General features: G+C 38.9%; 1 protein-coding gene across 1 annotated transcript in view; it reads right to left on the bottom strand.

Annotated features, from left to right (window-relative positions):
• cep170ba (centrosomal protein 170Ba) overlaps nt 1-14,820 on the bottom strand; it is a 30,986-nt gene extending 16,166 nt beyond the window's left edge. The window contains exons 1-6 of the mRNA XM_060880172.1: nt 14,567-14,820; nt 13,200-13,337; nt 9,474-9,563; nt 4,750-4,828; nt 4,266-4,324; nt 3,663-3,801 (exon numbers count right to left, since the gene is read on the bottom strand). Coding sequence (XP_060736155.1) covers nt 3,663-3,801; nt 4,266-4,324; nt 4,750-4,828; nt 9,474-9,563; nt 13,200-13,304 — 472 coding nt within the window. The 5' untranslated portion in view covers nt 13,305-13,337; nt 14,567-14,820. The remainder of the gene's footprint in view (nt 1-3,662; nt 3,802-4,265; nt 4,325-4,749; nt 4,829-9,473; nt 9,564-13,199; nt 13,338-14,566) is intronic.
• Nucleotides 14,821-19,424: the final 4,604 nt, after the last annotated feature.

Below are 19,424 nucleotides of genomic sequence, written 5' to 3'. Positions count from 1 at the left end.
TAAGAAACCATGAATATATATTGCCAATACAGCATGGAAAAACTTTTCTGACTGGTTAGACTTGCCAAGTACAGGTTCCTGATAAGGAAATGCAATGGTTTAAGAAAACAAGCAAACACTGCATCTGCCAAAACCTTGATGTCCAAAACCTTACCAAACACAATTTACTCGCAAAACAGACATATGCCTAATTCTACATTTACACAACACACAGCGGTTCGCAGCAAGTCAGCGACAGGAGATCATTCATTTTAAGTAAGAACTGTTGACTTCCAGCAAAGAGTGACAGCGACCATTGGTGACTAGATGTGGGCGTGTCCAGTGATGTGTCCAGTTAAAATGAAGTGACTTGGTGCAGCAACTACCAATAGGAGTGCAGACAGTAGAGCAAAGAACACATCCTGCTTCTCCTTCATCTCGTAACATTTCATGCAGATATACACTGGTGAATTTTATACACAAACACCAAATATCCATCCAGAATTGGGTTTTTTAAGCTGCAAGAAAACAGTTTTGTTGTCGAGTGGAATACTAGTTGCGCCAACCACTGAGAACGTTACTACTATGGCAACCAGTGGGAGGATCTCTTAATTCATAGTACGCTTACTGAAGACTTAAAGGCAGGGTCTCCGATTTTTGAAAGCCAATGTTGACATATAAAATCACCGAAACAAACACGCCCCTAACCCAAATGGGTCCCACCTCTGTATTGATAGCTCCGCCCACACATACATACGTAACCCAGGCAACTAATGGAAAGAAATGTGTCTATCATAGCTGAAGGGAAGAACAATACGATTGCAGATAAACAAACAAGCAAAAATGACACACAAGCATAATCATGCAAAGGACGGCATATATTAGTTCTGTGAAACAAAGCAAAACCAACGTTACTCACCTATCGAGAAGGAAAAAAGCGCCTTGGCGCCAATATTCACAGATTGGAGTTTCCTGAGTCAATAACTCCTGAGCTAAACACTGTTACTACAAAACACGGTTGTAGCTGCGTCTCTACATTACTACGATAGAAAAGAGGTGTTATTTGTGTAGTAACAGCGTTTAGCTCAGGAATTATTGACTTGGGAAACTCCAATCTGTGAATATGTGCCAACTTCCTGCTCCTTCAGTTCTCTCCAGCGCTGGAAAGCTGATCCTATATTAACACGTCCTACTTCTTGCCTTATCGTAAGCCTTTCTTCGATTTCTTTCTTTGTTTTTATCCACCATGTCAATGCTAAAACCGCTTTCTGCTAATGTCACACACGCACTGAACACTCTCTCCGCACATATTGACAAGACCCGCCCCATTGGCTACACGTTTGTTTTGATTTTTGTTTAGTTTTCGGCCCGACTCAGCTTTCTGAAGCATTCAAAAATCGGAGACCCTACCTTTAAATCAGTGTGTCAAAATGTCCATGAAGCTGCTGAACTAATGGAATTTTCTCCCGTTTCATTAATATACAGGTATTAAAATGTAAAACCGCTGCAGAAGAGAAATATATTTCAATTCAGGACATGCCTAACTTCATTCAGTTGAAATGAAAAGATTACAGGATGTAAAACAATGACAGATCTCACAAAACAGGGAAAGGAAACACCTTTCATATTCTCCCAAAACAATATGCTCCTGGACGTTTGCTGTGTGTATACATTGTAGATATATGTAGTGTCCCCATAAGTCAGAGTCTAGAATCACTCTCCTTTTTTTCTCTCAAGCGCTCAAGTATCTATAAGTGAAGTTAAACAATAGTTTAGCTATCAAGCTAATGATTAAAGATAAATAGAATTGGTTCTACACATACTCATTGTTCCTCACATTAAAAAAAAAACGGTATAAGTGGAACTATATTGTAAAAACTCAAACAGACAGCCAAAATATGTGCCGTGAAAGCAAAATCCCATTCTACACAACAGGACACCAAGAGGAAGAAAGGATCTGGTGGACTTGAGGAAACATTACAGAGCATTAGATTGTCTAACCCTAACCCTATCGCAATCCAGAATTTGGTCCCCAGTGCAGCTATAATACAACCTCAGTTCTTCTTGAAAGGCTTTCTACTAGATTTTAAAGCATGATTTGGGGTGATTAAGCCAGAAGAGCATGTGTGAGGTCAGACACTGATGTGAGAAGGTCTGGGGTTCATTCTGGCGTTTAGTTCATCCCATAGGTGTTCAAGTCAGGGCTCTGTGTGGGACAGTTTTTCCCTCCTTGATAAACCACATACTAATGTTCATAAGGTCATTACAAATATCGCTAACACACCATATACTGAAATATCAGCATACACATTGCAAGGAAAGATAATTTCTTCAGGGTTTAAACAAAGCCACTATAAATACTATGGACAAATTTCATCATTAAATCTAACAAGCTCGTAGATTGTAGCATTGAGACGAACCATTCTTGGTTTCACAGATTAACAGTAATCGTCTTTTCTGATCAGGAAAGCGGTCACAAATCCAAATCCACTCCCATAGCAACTCCTTTCAAACACTGCTGCACTATTCTACAATGCACGGTAAGGTCATGTTCTCCTTTAGACCAGTGTTCTTCCGTCACCTTTCACAGATCCAGCAAGCAGCCCGCAGAGCTTCCTCCAGATGACTAGCCACATTCAAATAATCCTCAGAGTAAGACCGGCTAAGCAACCAAAGTCATGTGAAGCACAGAAGCAAATTATTTACTGTGAATTCATAAAGAATGAGCTGAGGTCTTTTTTTTTCCTTCCAAACAGTGAGTGGATAGAGTTAAGCAAAGGCATCAGTCAGGTAACGTTAAAGATCACAATCGACTCTATAAGCCAAAAAGTCTGGCCCATCAAATTTGCTTAACATGTGCAAAGCCTACGTGATGAAACGATCCAATCCCAAATGTGTATTTTTGGAAGTGTGAGATAAATATTCTTTCCATACTGTTAATGGTGGATACGCCTTTATCCCTAGGTTTATTTTTGTTAATAGATGATCAGGTAGAAAGCTTAGATTACAGCAGAGAAAAGACTGCCTCCAATTTGGAAAGGTTGGTTTGATCCACGAATCCACCGACCATCTGTCTGCCACTCCTACTTTTTACATATTTTAATTTTGGAATGTGCCACAGCCTGACTTCATAATGCAACATCTCCAACAATTAATAACTGGGCAGCTGCTATAGATTTTGTTAAAGATATGAGTGCTCAGTTTGGTATGTAAACTGATCCGTAAACCAACCCAGACTAATATTCTAGGGACATCAAGTTAACTAATAAGCAGTTCTACCTGGCTAACATTAGGACAGTGCTGTGTTAGAGTAGCTGGGTAGCTAAGCTAGTTTTGCCGCTCAGTATTTTATGCTAAGTCTTTGGAATAACTTGCATGTTAGCGTTTGTAAAAAACGGCATCTTTATTAGGGCAAAAGAGTTGAAGTCAGAATTTTTGGTTTATTTAACAAACATGTTGGTGTATTTTCACTGCACCACAGTGCAATGCATTTAGAGTACTCGTTGATAATGGTGCCTCGATTGGAGACCATACTACCCTTCTAAAATGTACACACTAGACCCTAGAGTACATAGTATGATATTTGAAGAAGTAAAGTATGATAATGCAGTAACAGCACATGCTGCCTCCTGATCACCAGATTGAGGGGAAATGGAAAAGAGAAGTCAGGTAGTGGATGTTACCTGTATTGGGTCTGCGTTCGTTCTTTTCCTGTTTGGAGAGCGACATCTCTGCAGCGCTGCTCTTCTCATCCACCTGCTCGGTCTTCCTGAGCTCCAGAGGATTTACACCCACCTGCAGCTGACTCGTGTACTTCTCATGCTGACATCCAAAAAACACACAACAGCAAAACTGAAGTGTGCAAGTGTATGACATAGTGCTTCATAAGCTGGAAGCAAGCACACATACACATTCGCATACTGTACACTCACACAAACACACATTCTCTCAAACTCACACTCTCTCTCTCGGGTGCCCACACACTCTCTCTCGGGCGCCCACACACCCGCTCTCGGGCGCCCACACACCCGCTCTCGGGCGCCCACACACTCTCTCTCGGGCGCCCACACACTCTCTCTCGGGCGCCCACACACCCTCTCTCGGGCGCCCACACACTCTCTCTCGGGCGCCCACACACCCTCTCTCGGGCGCCCACACACCCTCTCTCGGGCGCCCACACACCCTCTCTCGGGCGCCCACACACCCTCTCTCGGGCGCCCACACACCCTCTCTCGGGCGCCCACACAATCACTCTCGGGCTCCCACACTTACACACTCGCACATACCTTGAGAGCCTCCTCTGGGACTTTGTGTTGGCTTCGCTCCATGATATAAACATGAGAATGTGAGGAGAGTTAAGATAGCACTCAGGCCATAGTATGAGACAGCAAAGAGCAGCAGCACCGAGCTACAGGATTAAATCAACAAATAAAGAGAAAGCTTTTCTTTGTTTCTTTGACATTTCTATTTTCTATACCATGACTTTTGCAGAATAAAGCTGTCTCTTGTACAATTTTACCCTTGGCTGTGCAAACTGGCCAGAGAGAAATCTGCTCATTATGAAGAAAGGTGCTACACTTGCTGTTGCCTAAACAGAATTTCTTGCATGCTCAGCCTTTATTTATTTATTTTCTTTAAGCGCAACTGCATTAAGGAGATTTTCTTATCTTAGCAGAATATCAAAGCGAGGATTAACATTAAGAGAGATTTGTTTAGTTTTTTAAATGGGAACAGCTCTATTGCACTTGCGCTAAAAGGACAAAAGGATATCGTATCCAAAACGAACGACATCGGAGAGCTTCAGGGTGATGTAGGTCTGGTCGGGGATGCGAAGATCATTCACAAATGTCTATAGAGTAGGAAAAGGATGAAACACACACACACACACACACAGATGTTATATAAAAATGCTTAAGTTTGCATTATTGAATGGTAGAGCTACAAATATTGGTATTACCCCATCAGTAGCTTGACGTTATTATTAATTATTATTATAAAAAACATTATGCAGAACTTTATAGTATGTTGTTTCATCAAAAACAGACAACTTGCAATTGTTTTGGGTTTTATGTATGTCTGACTCATAACTGGGTCTTTTCTCTTCCAAATAGAAATCATAGTGAACAAAAAAGCTACTGCTGTTTACCAAAAACTTTCAATCAAACTCCACAAAACATCCAGTTAAGCCATTTTTTCCATTTGTATGAACAACAAGATTTTTTTTTACAATATTACACTGCTACAATATCTAGTAACGTTAACTTTGATTAGATTATATCAGTGGTCTCCAGCCACCGGACACCGGCACCGATCTGTGAGTCAATTGGTTCTGAGTCGGAAAGAAAGAATAAATAATGAATTTTTATCATCACACTGTGAAAGATGTTGAATTTTCAAAAATCTAATTCTCTTTTAATAACATCTGTCTGTTCCTTTTGACACGCTCGACACATTCCATTATCAGTCATGTGATACCAAAAATTAAGCCTACAAGCTAGCTAAAATGAGTGAAACACAAACGTCTTTGGAGAGCTACTTCCTTAGCTATCGAAAGGCCAAGTGATGAGACAGCAGAAGAGCCTACGACTGCCAAGAAAGAGAAAGCTATTCAATACATTTTATAGAAAATATCAGAAGTCTGAATTAAAGTACAGGTTTATTCTGACAGGTGATTCTGTCCTTATCACTTCTCTTAGCTTTTATCACTCCTCACACTACACGATTCTTCCTCTGATCTACCAGCACTGCTCGACTGATCCCACCATCTCTCAGGGTAAGAAGCAGGTATACAGAAAGACTCTTTTCTGTTCTGGCACCAAGGTGGTGGAATGGACTTCCCTTAAATGTTTGAGATCTTCAAACAACGGGTGAAGACCTACGTCTTCCTAAAATACTTAAACTAGCACTTTTTCCCTGTTTGTTGAGCCCTGAACAGAGTTTTAGGCTGATGTTATCATAAGCCGTCTCTGTAGAATACGTAATGATATACTGTCAAATGAAGCTCTGAAGCCTTCAAATCTACTTTGACGCATGGAGACCTGCCGTCTGTACACATTTACACAGGAGCTTCAGAAGGAATCTAAAGAGTATCTGATAAAACACCCTGAAAGCATATTAGGAACATTAAAACCTGCTAAAAAAAATGACAAAAGAGCACATTCAGAATAAAAAGAAAAAGGAGTGAACAGACAAACGGACATAAATATATCTGTGAAGGTGTCTTTGAACGCTCTTGGCCTTGGAAGCCCCGCCCCCTCCTTCCAGCTCACACAACACTTGCGTCGTGTATTTAGAACTTGACTAACATTAGCATATAGTTAACATCAGTTAACAAGGTTTATTAGGAAAGCTATCGAAATCTTTTGATATGAAATGGCTTTCAGTTTCGGGTCAAAAGAAAAAAATGGGATGAAAATTTTGATTAAATAAATAGATGCTGATGATAAGAAAGTCATTAAATATGCTGTTTTCTTATTCTTCTTAAAAATGGACATTTCACAAATGATTTGTAAAAGTATTACATCGTTTTTTTGTTTTTGTTTTTTAGGCATCACCTAAAAAGCCACCATTCAGCTGAGACTTTGTGATGCCAGTCAGGACAGTCAGCTGTTATCACCACCACTCATTCTCCTACTCTACTCAAGCCTGAAGTGGTGGATACACTCGTTCTCCTCTTATCAGCAACATCATTCAAAGTTAGAACAATTACTTAGAACCTAAACACAAACATTTGATTGTCCATTAACTTCTGAGAAATTTTGTAAAATCAGTGATTAAAAATTGACACGGACACGTCGTCACTGTCTGCGTGAATGTTCGGTGTGGGCTGGAAAAAAAAATCCTTGAGAGATGGTGAGCCAGCAGTCGAGCCATGCTGGTAGATCTGAGGGAGCCACTTATGACTGGTGAAGGGTATATTATATTACTTACCTCAGAAAAGTCAAAAATAATTTAACGGAAAATAAGATGCTGTGTGTGTGTGTGTGTGTGTGTGTGTGTGTGTGTGTGTGTGAGGGGAAGAATCACTGACTAGTAGTTTAACTTGTCAACCAAACACCTAACAAAACAACAGAAGCCTGCATTTAAGGTTGTGTCATCATGCAGGAAACAGTATAATAGGAGGTGAGGTAAACACTTAATGGAGCCTCGGCAGGCTTTAAAGCCGGGTGTGCAACGTTTGTTAGCCTTTGTTCCAGTGAAAGTTAAATTGCGGCATTCATTAAGGTGTTAATCACAGTGTTTGCCAGTTTAATAAAGGCGGTCAGAAAGGAGCGGAGAAAAAAAAAAAAGCAAGATATTAACTGCTGCTTATTGACTTTCTTAAAGTTTTAAAATAATATTGACAAGAAAGAAGTGTTATAGGTGCTTTCTGTTGTGTCCTTTACAGAACCACATGCCTACAGCGTCACTGCATCTCCGGCGGGTGATGAGTTTTAGGCTAATGGTATCATAAGTCTGTAACCTAGTGATCCAGTGTTAATGTATTAATCGATAGAGACTTAAAAGCACTGTTGTACATTGCTCTGGATGAGGGTGTCTGCCAAATGGTGCAAATGTAGATGTAATGTCTACCAAGCCCTCTCTGTAGAATACGTAATGATAGACTGCCAAATGAAGCTTTGAAGCCTTCAAATCTACTTTGACGCATGGAGACCTGCCGTCTGTACACATTTACATAGGAGCTTCAGAATGAATCTAAAGAGTATCTGATAAAACACACTGAAAGCATATTGGGAACGGTAAAAAAAATTGCAAAATGCAATTGGAAGTTCATGCAATTGTTAAAACAATAAATAAATAAATGGGGGTTATTCTCAGACACACAAATGCAGAAGCATTAACAGAGACTATATACATGTATATAAAATGTTTAATATAGATAATTCATAAAAAGCACATGCATCTAATGGTAGATATAGATATATATAGATAGATAGATAGATATATGATATATATATATCATGTTCTATTTCTTACAAATGATTTCAGTCATTTTTATGAACAAGCTGCAGCAAAAACAAAAACCGTTTCTATGCCATAAATGTGTTTGTAATACGTATTACACAAAGAAAAAAAACAGCACAGATTCAGTGTAAGTGTAGCTCCAAACATAAGGTTCAACTCTCCCATTACCAGGAGATCATAGACAACAGTAAAAAAAAAAAAACTCTAACTGACTTCTTCCACATACTAAACACTCAGCACTAATCAATCAATCAATAATGAGCTACTTCAGGCGCAGAGATAAAACACAGCTACAACATTTGTGATGTATCCTGAAGTACACAGTTCAAATCCCAGGACTGAACAAATCACCAGCACAAGCAACAGACAGATTTATGTGAGTCTAATTTTCTAACAGGTTCAAATAACCTGAGAAAGAGTAAGAAAAAAACAATACCGACTTTTTTACCAACTTTACTGTGCACCGTCTTGTTCCTAGCCACAGAGATTACATGGAAACAATGATAAGGCATGAAAAAGGCAAACTAAGCTGCAGGTCAAAAATCCACTGGCTTGCTAACTGATCTTCTAGCACATCATGCAGTCACCTTACAGTCAAACATACTGAGAGATGAGAAAGATGCTAGCAGGAATGAAGAATATCTTTAGTATGTGTTGATGAACACTCTAGAACTCAGGACTGAAATGTTGGCCAACATCTTGCTGAGATTTTATCAACAATGAAAACATGATGAAAAAGATGTGACTAAAAAAAAAAATGTTATGTATGTTATTTGTGGATTTCGTCCTCTGCAAATGATCCAAAATGCAGCTGCATGGCTTGTTTTCGACCTCCCTAAGTTCTCGCATACCACCCCGCTGCTGCGATCCCTCCACTGGCTTGCCTACAAAGCCAAAAACGGACCAGCTCCCTCTTATCTCAAAGCTCCCACCAGCTCCCTCTTACCTCTGATCTACCAGCACTGCTCGACTGGTCCCACCATCTCTCAGGGTAAGAGGTGGGTATACTACAAGACTCTCTTCTGTTCTGGCACCGAGGTGGTGGTATGAAATTCCCCTAGGGGTCCGGACAGCTGAGTCACTGGCTATTTTCAAATGACGGTTGAAGACTTTCTTATTCAGGAAACACTTCAACTAGCACTTAAAAAAACCTTGAACAGTGTTTTAGACTCATTGTATCTTAAGTATGTAACCTAGTGAACCAGAGTTAATGTATCCAATGATAGAGACTTAAGCACTTCTGTACGTCGCTCTGGATAAAGACGTCTGCCAAATGCTGTAAATGTAACGTAAATGATTTCATCACACGTTATTATATTACATCAGCTAGCACTTTTCTTTTCCGTAGTCAGTTAGGCTTCCGACTAGCCAGAATATGGGACTTGGCACATACACTGGAGGTTCCACATGTATGATGGGTTAACTAATTCATTTAACTATTTAATGAAATACACACACACACACACACACACACATTCACACACACACAAAGAAAAGGCAAATGATGTGTGGCTTCCACATGAACTCACCCCATTCAGACTGCCCAGGTCTTTAACAAGGTGCTCATCTCTGACCGGGTCATAGTTGATTACAGCATGCTGTTTGTCCACACTGCGAGACTATGGAAAAAACAAAACACACACACAGGGTTTAGTAACTTGCCATATTTTAAATATCCCCCAGGAACTAATTGCAAAACACAAAAGACATTCAATAGATAATATACGACCAGGTGTGTGTGTGTGTGTGTGTGCGCACGCACCACACCAACATCCCATATGAGATTTAATCCCCTTACCTCATGTCAAGCTTCTGAAATAGCTTTCCACTTGAAACTGGAAAATAGCTGTAGGGATCAGTGCTCATTCAGTCATGCGAGTGTTAGTGAGGTCAAGCACTGATGTTGAACGGGAAAGTCTGGTGTGCCAGTTCATGCCAGAGGTGTTCGATGGGGTTGAGGTCTGAGGCCGGGGCTGGTCTTTGTGGAGCTCGCTTTGTGCACGGAGGCATTGTCGTGCTGATAAGGGCCTCTTAATAAGCGTAACGGGAAATCTTAATGCTATGGCATACAAATGCATACCTAACAATTGTGTACTTACAGCTTTGGGGCAAAATGCTGGGGAAGAACCACAAATGTGCACGTGTGTTACTGACAGGTGTACAAACTTTAGCCATATAGTGTAGCAGGCTTGTGAACTGGCAGACCAGGGCTCAATGGGAACCAAGTATAAGTAGAATAGAAGCCTTTATTTTGTCACATACACATTACAGCATTGTGAAATTCTTTCTTCTTATATCGCAACCTTGGTGGCTGGGGTCAAAGTAGGAGCAGAGAGGGTTCAGGGCCTTAATCAAGGGCCCAACAGTGGCAGCTTGTCAGTGCCAAGGCTTGAACCATGATCCTCCAATCAAAAACCCAGAGCCTTAACCACTTGAGCCACCAATGCCCCACTTATATAGTACTTACAGTATTGTTCAAAATAATAGCAGTACAATGTGACTAACCAGAATAATCCAGGTTTTTAGTATATTTTTTATTGCTACATGGCAAACAAGTTACCAGTAGGTGCAGGTACATATATATTTACATGTATCTATATCTATATCTATATCTAATATATATATATATATATATATATATATATATATATATATATATATATATATATATATATATATATATATATATATCAACTAATTGCCCAATTGCGCAGTACACAGCAAAAAATATATATATATATATATTGATATATATATATATATCAACTAATTGCCCAATTGCGCAGTACACAGCAAAAAAAAAATATATATATATATATATATATATATATATATATATATATATATATATATATATATATATATGTTTTACAAAAAAAAAAAAAAACACTGTGTAGACATTTTATAGCCAAGTCGAGCAATTTAGTCTAATTTAACTCAAACAACCATTCAAGACATTTCAACTTGTCACTAAAAACAAACAGGAGCTTCATGTTACATGGATCTAAACCACAGTTGCTGTTAGAGTTCTGGGGCATTGTTTCATATGTTGACATGATTTAGCACAACCAGAGGCTTGTGGCTAGGAGGCATGCTAGGAACATACCAGTGTTCACCTGAGCATAAGGAATAAGCATGTAAAAAAATAAACAAACAATGGAGAGGCTGAGGTTTGTGTAGCAGTGAGCACAGGCGTTCCCTGTGTGTAAAAAAGATCAGGTGTGTTTTAAATTCAGCTAACCTCTGTAATGAGGAACACTTTCTCATCTAACCACAGAGAGAGGAAAAAAATAAAAAAATAAAGTGAATAAACAGTTTTAAAGCCAGAGCAGTTTCCAGTGTGGAATACAAAGACAAAGGAAAAGGGGAGAGGGAGAGGGGGTGAGAGAGAGAGAGAGAGAGAGAGAGAGAGAGAGAGAGAGAGAGAGAGAGAGAGAGAGAGAAAATGTGCAAGAGAGTAAAATAGAGCGTTTGTGTGTGTGAGAGAGAGTACAATTGAGAGCAAGAGAAAAAGAGAGTGTGTAGGAGAGACTAGAGACTAAAATAGAGAGAGTAAGAGAGTAAAATAGCGAGAGAGAGAGAGAGAGAGAGAGAGAGAGAAAGAGAGAGAGAGAGAGATAGTGTAAGAGAGAGACAGAGTGTGTGTGTAAGAGAGAGAGAGACAGAGTTTTTGTGTGTGTAAAAGAGACAGTAAAATAGAGAGGCAGATAGGCAGTGTGTGTAAAAGAGACAGAGTAAAATAGAGAGGCAGATAGACAGTGTGTGTAAAAGAGACAGTAAAATAGAGAGGCAGATAGACAGTGTGTGTAAAAGAGACAGAGTAAAATAGAGAGGCAGATAGACAGTGTGTGTAAAAGAGACAGCTTGAGAGAGAAAGTGTGTAGAAATAAAGAGCAAAAAAGAGGTTTAGGTCTATTACTGATTGGAATATCTAGGTCTATAATCTAAACCTACTGAAACTGGTATAAAGGCAAAACATACAATATCATGAAAACAATGTACTCAAGCAATAAATGTGCAATTAAAATAAAGAAACTGAATTCTGACTGATGATGTAAACTGTGGAGCTACTGTACTTCTTCTGTCATCACGACAGCTACAGTGGATACAATAAGCAGTGCCTGCAGGATTTCTGTGTTTCTGTAGCTGTTGTTGTTGAAAACTACTCGATCAATATGATACCGATGATAACCGTATTCTTGTTCGACACACATGAACTGAAGAGGGCTTTGGATAAATTTGTGTTGTAATGACGTCATAAAACCTGGAGGCAAATCTGTGGAAATTCTTTTTTAAATTGCAAGCTCCTCAGAATATCGTGGAGTTTGATTGATTTTGCATTCATTTCACCAATAAATCCTGAAGACACTGCAGTAAGTGGGGTAGTGGTGGCTCAAGTGATGAAGTTCTTTGGAGTGTTGATCAAAGTATCTGGGTTCAAGCCTTGAGAAAGTCCCTTAACCCTCACTGCTCCAGTTGCTGTATCATGGCTGACCCTGAGCTCTGACCTCAACCTCCAAAGTTGGGATATAAGAAGAAAGGATTTCATTGTGCTGTAATGAATATGTGACAAAATAAAGGTCCACATCATGATCGCCTGCTTAAAGGTGGATTTGAGCCACTGAGCACTGAGTGAATGTGATCGTTCGAGACATTTGCTTTCATTTGTTTACAGAATGAACGAAAATCAGCCAGTTCATTTCTAAAGTGTCCTCTTTGGCTAGAGTTTTATCTTCTGTGTCCAAACTTTATTCCAGCCGACTCAGACGTTGGCATTCTGCCATTTTTTTTTGTTTATGATCTAGCATCTACGATGAATCCTGTTGATGTCGAGGCAGCATGTAATAACAGGTCATGATGCAAATCTTTTCGTTTTAACAACTAGCACTTCATCTTAAACCATGTGGCTTCGTTGGGAGGTTTAAAATAGAAATTCTATTTTAAAATGTATTATGATCACATCATTAAACCTCGGAGTTTGCCACAAAACCCTCGGAGCTCTTATCCTTCTGCGTTCCAGCTTTATGGCAAACTGTACGTCAATTAACACAAAATTGTCATCTTGGTGTTAAATTGAAACAAACTGGAGGGAGATTTGGTGTTTTGTGTTTAAAACTCAGCAGTGTACGTCTGCATCGTGTCAGATGATGAAGATGACGGAGAAGCAGTGTTGTGCTGTTTGTCACAGATGGTGGGTTGTGTTTTCTACCAGTTCCATTGAGAACAGTATAGTGTGTGTGTGTGTAGGGTCTCACCTGCAGCATCAGCTCACAGTCCTCTCGGCCAACAAAAATCATCTCACGTGGCAGACGGTGCCGTGTCCCCGAGCTGCTCACCAGAAACCACGAGGTCACACTCATCTTCACACACGTTGCCAAATACTATTTAACATCCTACACAGCAAAGACAAATAACTACAGTAAACCTTTAAAGGACAAACACCAGATATTACATACAAAGTACTTGCAATTGTTACGGGTACAAAAGCAAGTAATTCCCGTAGATCCTTAACAGTTCACATGAGGCCTGAAGAGGACAGAAGAGGTCATTTATTTCTCTTGATTTGAGTATTTCAGATTCATTCCTGTTAAACATCAGTACAGACTTTCAATCAAAAAAACCTCTCCGGCTTACTCTGACAGGCTACCAGCCTCCAAAACACACATCAAACTGGTAGACCATTGTTACAAGAAGGTCTTCCAGCTTCCTCATTACATCACAAAGTTGATTATTAAAAGTTTGATGTGTTTAAATTAGTTTGTTGTCATATATAAGACACATATAATAGACAGATGACTTCATTAATTGATTGACGCACACTATTTTACTCTCTTGCACATTCTCTCTCTTACTCTCTCTGTTTTACTTTTTCTCTGACATTCTCTCTCTCTATTTTACTCTCTCTCTCTCTCTCTCTCTCTCTCTCTCTACCAGTTCAAGCATCTCAGCATTTTTTATTTTTATTTTTTTTTTACCTTTTTCAACATTTCAGAGAAGGTCTTTCCTATTTTATTTTACCTTAACATGTAGCCTAAACCTAGCAATAACAACAAATAAAAAAAAAAAAACCTGAAGTAAACCCCTGATGTTATCTGTACTTCTGCAGAAGTCAGTAGTGGACACGGGCCGTGTCCTAAACCGCACACTATCGCACTAACCACTTCTACACATCATCACGCTAGAACAGGTGGAAGCCGTAGATGACGTCATATTTGCTCCACACTATTTAGTATTGGATAACGCGGTTTAGGACGAAGCCTAATCATCTGTGTATATGTGAGAACATCCTGGTTTTCCAATTTGATTATCTGCTTTGAATCCAGAGGAAGTTGCTCTGGGGCGCAAAGTCTCTTCTCTTCTAACACACTATTACCGAAGCGGATTGTTTCAGAGGAACTAGTGACTTTCCTTTGGAAGTTAAATCCTGTGTGTTTTTCTGACAGATAAACCAGGCAGCTGTCGGTATAAGGGACGGCTAGGTTCATACAGCTAGCGTAGCTTAGCTTAGCTTCCAAAAAACAGAAATGAACAGAACACCAAGATTTCCTCACAGTTTATCCTGTTAACGGGTTCAAAGCAACGTTATTGCTGTCTACACGCTAGACCACGCTATACTACTTACCCAAAACGAGGACGGGAAGTGAAGTTGCTAAGGTTCAGCAACAGGAAATGAATAAACGCGTCTCCAAGACGACGCTGACTTTGACATTCGAAAAAGTCAAAAGCAACCGCTTTAGCACTGGTGTCCCATTATACGCTGTTACACGTCAAATACCGAGTCATTTTATTCGGTCAATTAAATAAATAAACGTACAGTTCAAAAGCCGCTGTCATCCAGGTGGATCAAACTAACACACACACTCCCTTCCTTCCTTCCCAGCTCCACCACTCTGCCCTATCTCTAAGGTTGCCAGATTTACAAATCTCTAAAAAAAAAAATTCAAATCAAATCAAATCAAATTTTATTTGTCGCATACACACACATACATACAGAGTACGACATGCAGTGAAATGCTTTTTTGCAACTGCCCGGTATATAAGCATAAATAAGGGAATGCAATTTAGGATAAAAAATAAATAAATAAACCAAAACCAAAATGAGATGGATAAATAAAAAAGTATAAACTATATTAAAAAAACTATATAAAATATAAAAATATAAGTGGAGAAATAATGAATATACATATGCATAAATATACGTATGCATAAATGTGTATGGTTTTTTAAAGATTGTCCTTAAAGTGTCCTTAAAGGTGCAGTATGATGTGTAAATAGTGTAAACAATTCCCTCAGGCTGTAACTTAACCAAATGAACCAGCCATAAAAACCACGTTTATTTCACCATACACAACATTTACATTAATACTCTGTTACAAAACCAGTAACAAAATGCTAAAGGCATACAGTACAATAACTATTTTGATATATATATTGGCCAAATAACACATTTTTTTTAGATACAGCATAGCTTTCTAAAGACCAACATGCTAACATGACCATGATTAGGTGTGTATCATTGAACATTTCATGTCAATTAAACCAACAGTAATATGAAATAATTTGGTATAAAGGTAGTTATTAATAACTCATTCCTTCTGGCCACCATTTTATCAATTGTCGAATATCTCTCGTAGAAAAAACTGAGAAGGAGAAGGAGAAGGTGGTGGTGGTAGTAGTAGCAGTATTGAGATCCATCATTAAGAGGTTGTACTGCAGCATCTTCCTACAATACATTTAACCTGATTAAATAATCCTATGGACTTTAAACATTATCATTTATAGAGATCACAAGGGCAGCTGATATGAATTCGCAAAGCTTTAACAATGAGCATAGTCACTAAAATGATTGAAAGGTTGCGTAAATTAGATGCATACAATGACATCCTTGTGTAGAGCAACTTACATTTATTTCATGTATAAATCTGAGCAGTCGAGAGTTAAGGGCCTTGCACAAGGGCATAGAAGGAGCAGCTTGGTGATTTTCTTCAGTGTGTGCACAAGTGCGAGTCAAGATGCAATTATTACTCGCTGATACTGTTCTGTTCTGATACACTACTCAGGTCATCCAGTCTCATGCTCTTTATTAAAGTTAACGTAACATCTTAAACATTAAACTCAGCTAAAAGAGTTTACTGCACATGGCAACAATCAACACACAGAGCAAAAGATAAAGGGTCTATGACGCTTCAGAGTCATTAGCATTAAATAGGTACTCATTGCAATATCTGTATTGTAAAGAGCAATAAAATATTTTATTATTGTTGTTATAATTCATTCATTCATTCATCTTCTACCGCTTATCCGAACTACCTCGGGTCACGGGGAGCCTGTGCCTATCTCAGGCGTCATCGGGCATCAAGGCAGGATACACCCTGGACGGAGTGCCAACCCATCGCAGGGCACACACACACACACACACCCTCATTCACTCACACAATCACACACACTACGGACAATTTTCCAGAGATGCCAATCAACCTACCATGCATGTCTTTGGACCGGGGGAGGAAACCGGAGAACCTGGAGGAAACCCCCGAGGCACGGGGAGAACATGCAAACTCCACACACACAAGGTGGAGGCGGGAATCGAACCCCGACCCTGGAGGTGTGAGGCGAACGTGCTAACAACTAAGCCACCGTTCCCCCTGTTGTTATAATAATAATTAAAATAATAAGAATACTCATTATAACAACAATAATAAACAAACAATAATAAAATATTTTATTGCTCTTTACTAATAATAATAATAATTATTATTATTATTATTAGCAACAACAACAACAACAACAATAATAATAATAATAATAAACAGAATCAACACAACTTTATTCAGGGTTAGAAAGCGGAAGAAAAACTCATTATTATCTGACCAATCTGGCAACCCTATTCTCCACCTTGGCAGGTCGCTCCTGATGACGTCACCGAAACATACTGAGGTACTTGTCAATGTGGGACCAAAAGCAGGAAAATCCAGATCCGAGAGAGAGAGAGAACAGAGGCTTTTAACCTCTGGGGTTTCACACTTGTCCATTCATTCACGTCCAAATACAAGCTGGAAATGTAGTCTGACCGAGCTGGTATTTATAGGAAGTAATAGAGACATGAACAACAAATATGACAATACAGGACACAATAATTTGTCAATAAAAAAGTTTGTCTGTGTTTTTGTTCTGTTTATTTGTAAAGACGTAGAACTCTATCTTATATTAACTTTTCCTCCTGTTATTTCAAGTATATGACCATGAGGAAAGTGTAGAAAGTGCTCTCGAAATGTGTCTCAAAGACACTTAGACTGATCAAGTGTTATTATCACCTGTTATTACCACCTATATTAGCACCTAATGTGAGCTTCACATGCAATATACACATCCCAGTCACATCTTCAGTGTTTTAATGTGTCATACCTCTTCACTTCATGTAATCCAAAATTTGGATTGTATGGAAGTGCCCAAACTAGTGCCCAGATAACATATGTAAGGACTAAAACAGACAGGGAACAGAAAGCTGTATGGTCATATACAAGACTTCAGAAGACTAAAATAGTATTTTTCACAATCACGTACAACAACAAACACCCCTGACAGCATGTAGCACATTATAAGAAAAAAGTGTCAGTGCATGACAGACAATAATGTACAAGACATGAGACAATGAATCTTTAACATCCGTTAACAAGACCAAAATGTCCAATAGGCTTACAACACAACCCACAGGAACACACATTATGTTTATATTTACATTTAATAGTGTGGAACATCCGTGACATAAGTTTCATTAATAAGGCTTAAACCGTTGTTTACTGACAAGAAAAATTGGAAAGTGCTAACTCTAAAAATAAATATTTCAGATATAAGGAATAATACACAACTGATTATTTCCATGCTGTTATATGAAACTAATGCACACTGGTTTGATGGGGATGGACAATTGGGGTGATGTGGCACAAAATGCATGCTATGTTAATCAACATGGTGAAGTGTACCAGATGATTATGTGGCACCTTCTGATGCGTTCATTCATTCACCTTTATCCTATCGCCTTTATCACAGTCATAGTTGTTATGGTTTAAAATGACATTTGTTTTCATTTTGGGAACTAGAAGTAACTAAGAAAGTACAAAAAAAAAACCCTCACAGTGATCCAAGGTGATTCAACCCACACAATGATTCACTACTGGAGTCGTACACTTCAAATTTGCAAACAAAGGCCTCCAAATGGTGTACAGTCATATCTACAAGAACAATACATAATTAAGTAAGTATAATGTATAACTTGAGGTGAGCATGAGGTGATTATCTGAGTTTGTGTAGTTAATATTTATGCATTCAGACTTATGCAGTGTGTTTAATAAGTACAAGAGTAAGTGCCCAAACTAGTGCCCAGATAACATATGTAAGGACTAAAACAGACAGGGAACAGAAAGCTGTATGGTCATATACAGTACAAGCCTTCAGAAGACTAAAATAGTATTTTTCACAATCACGTACAACAGCAAACACCCCTGACATCATGTTGTATATTATAAGAAAAAAGTATACTATATATATACTATAAAGTCATCTTTTTGACTTATATTTATAAAAAGCTGTGTCCATTTATTTCAGATCACAAAGATCCTGAAATTTACATCCATGTTGAATCTATCGCTCAATCATCTAACAAACTTCTCTTGAGGTAATAAAGCAGTGAAACAACCCTGATGTTTGCAGGTGCCCTCTTCACCTTGTGTGAGTGTGTGTAAGTTGACAGAGATTATGATGAGTGAAGAAGCAACCAAATACCCCACCAAATACTAACATGTAAGCAACCAAATACCCCACCAAATACCAGAATGTAAGCAACCAAATACCCAATCAAATACCAACATGTAAGCAACCAAATACCCCACCAATACCAACATGTAAGCAACCAAATACCCCACCAAATACCAACATGTAAGCAACCAAATACCCCACCAAATACCAACATGTAAGCAACCAAATACCCCACCAATACCAACATGTAAGCAACCAAATACCCCACCAAATACCAACATGTAAGCAACCAAATACCCTACCAAATACCAACATGTAAGCAACCAAATACCCCACTAAATACCAACATGTAAGCAACCAAATACCCCACCAATACCAACATGTAAGCAACCAAATACCCCATCAATACCAACATGTAAGCAACCAAATACCCCACCAAGTACCAACATGTAAGCAACCAAATACCCCACCAAATACCAACATGTAAGCCACCAAATACCCCACCAATACCAACATGTAAGCAACCAAATACCCGATCAATACCAACATGTAAGCAACCAAATACCCCACCAAGTACCAACATGTAAGCAACCAAATACCCCACCAAATACCAACATGTAAGCCACCAAATACCCCACCAATACCAACATGTAAGCAACCAAATACCCCACCAATACAAACATGTATGCAACCAAATTCCCCACCAAATACCAACATGAAAATAA

Source organism: Tachysurus vachellii, chromosome 10 (genome assembly GCF_030014155.1).
Source record: "Tachysurus vachellii isolate PV-2020 chromosome 10, HZAU_Pvac_v1, whole genome shotgun sequence".
Lineage (NCBI taxonomy): Eukaryota > Metazoa > Chordata > Actinopteri > Siluriformes > Bagridae > Tachysurus > Tachysurus vachellii.
Note: the sequence above shows the minus strand (reverse complement) of the source record. Positions and strands in the feature narration are given on the sequence as shown.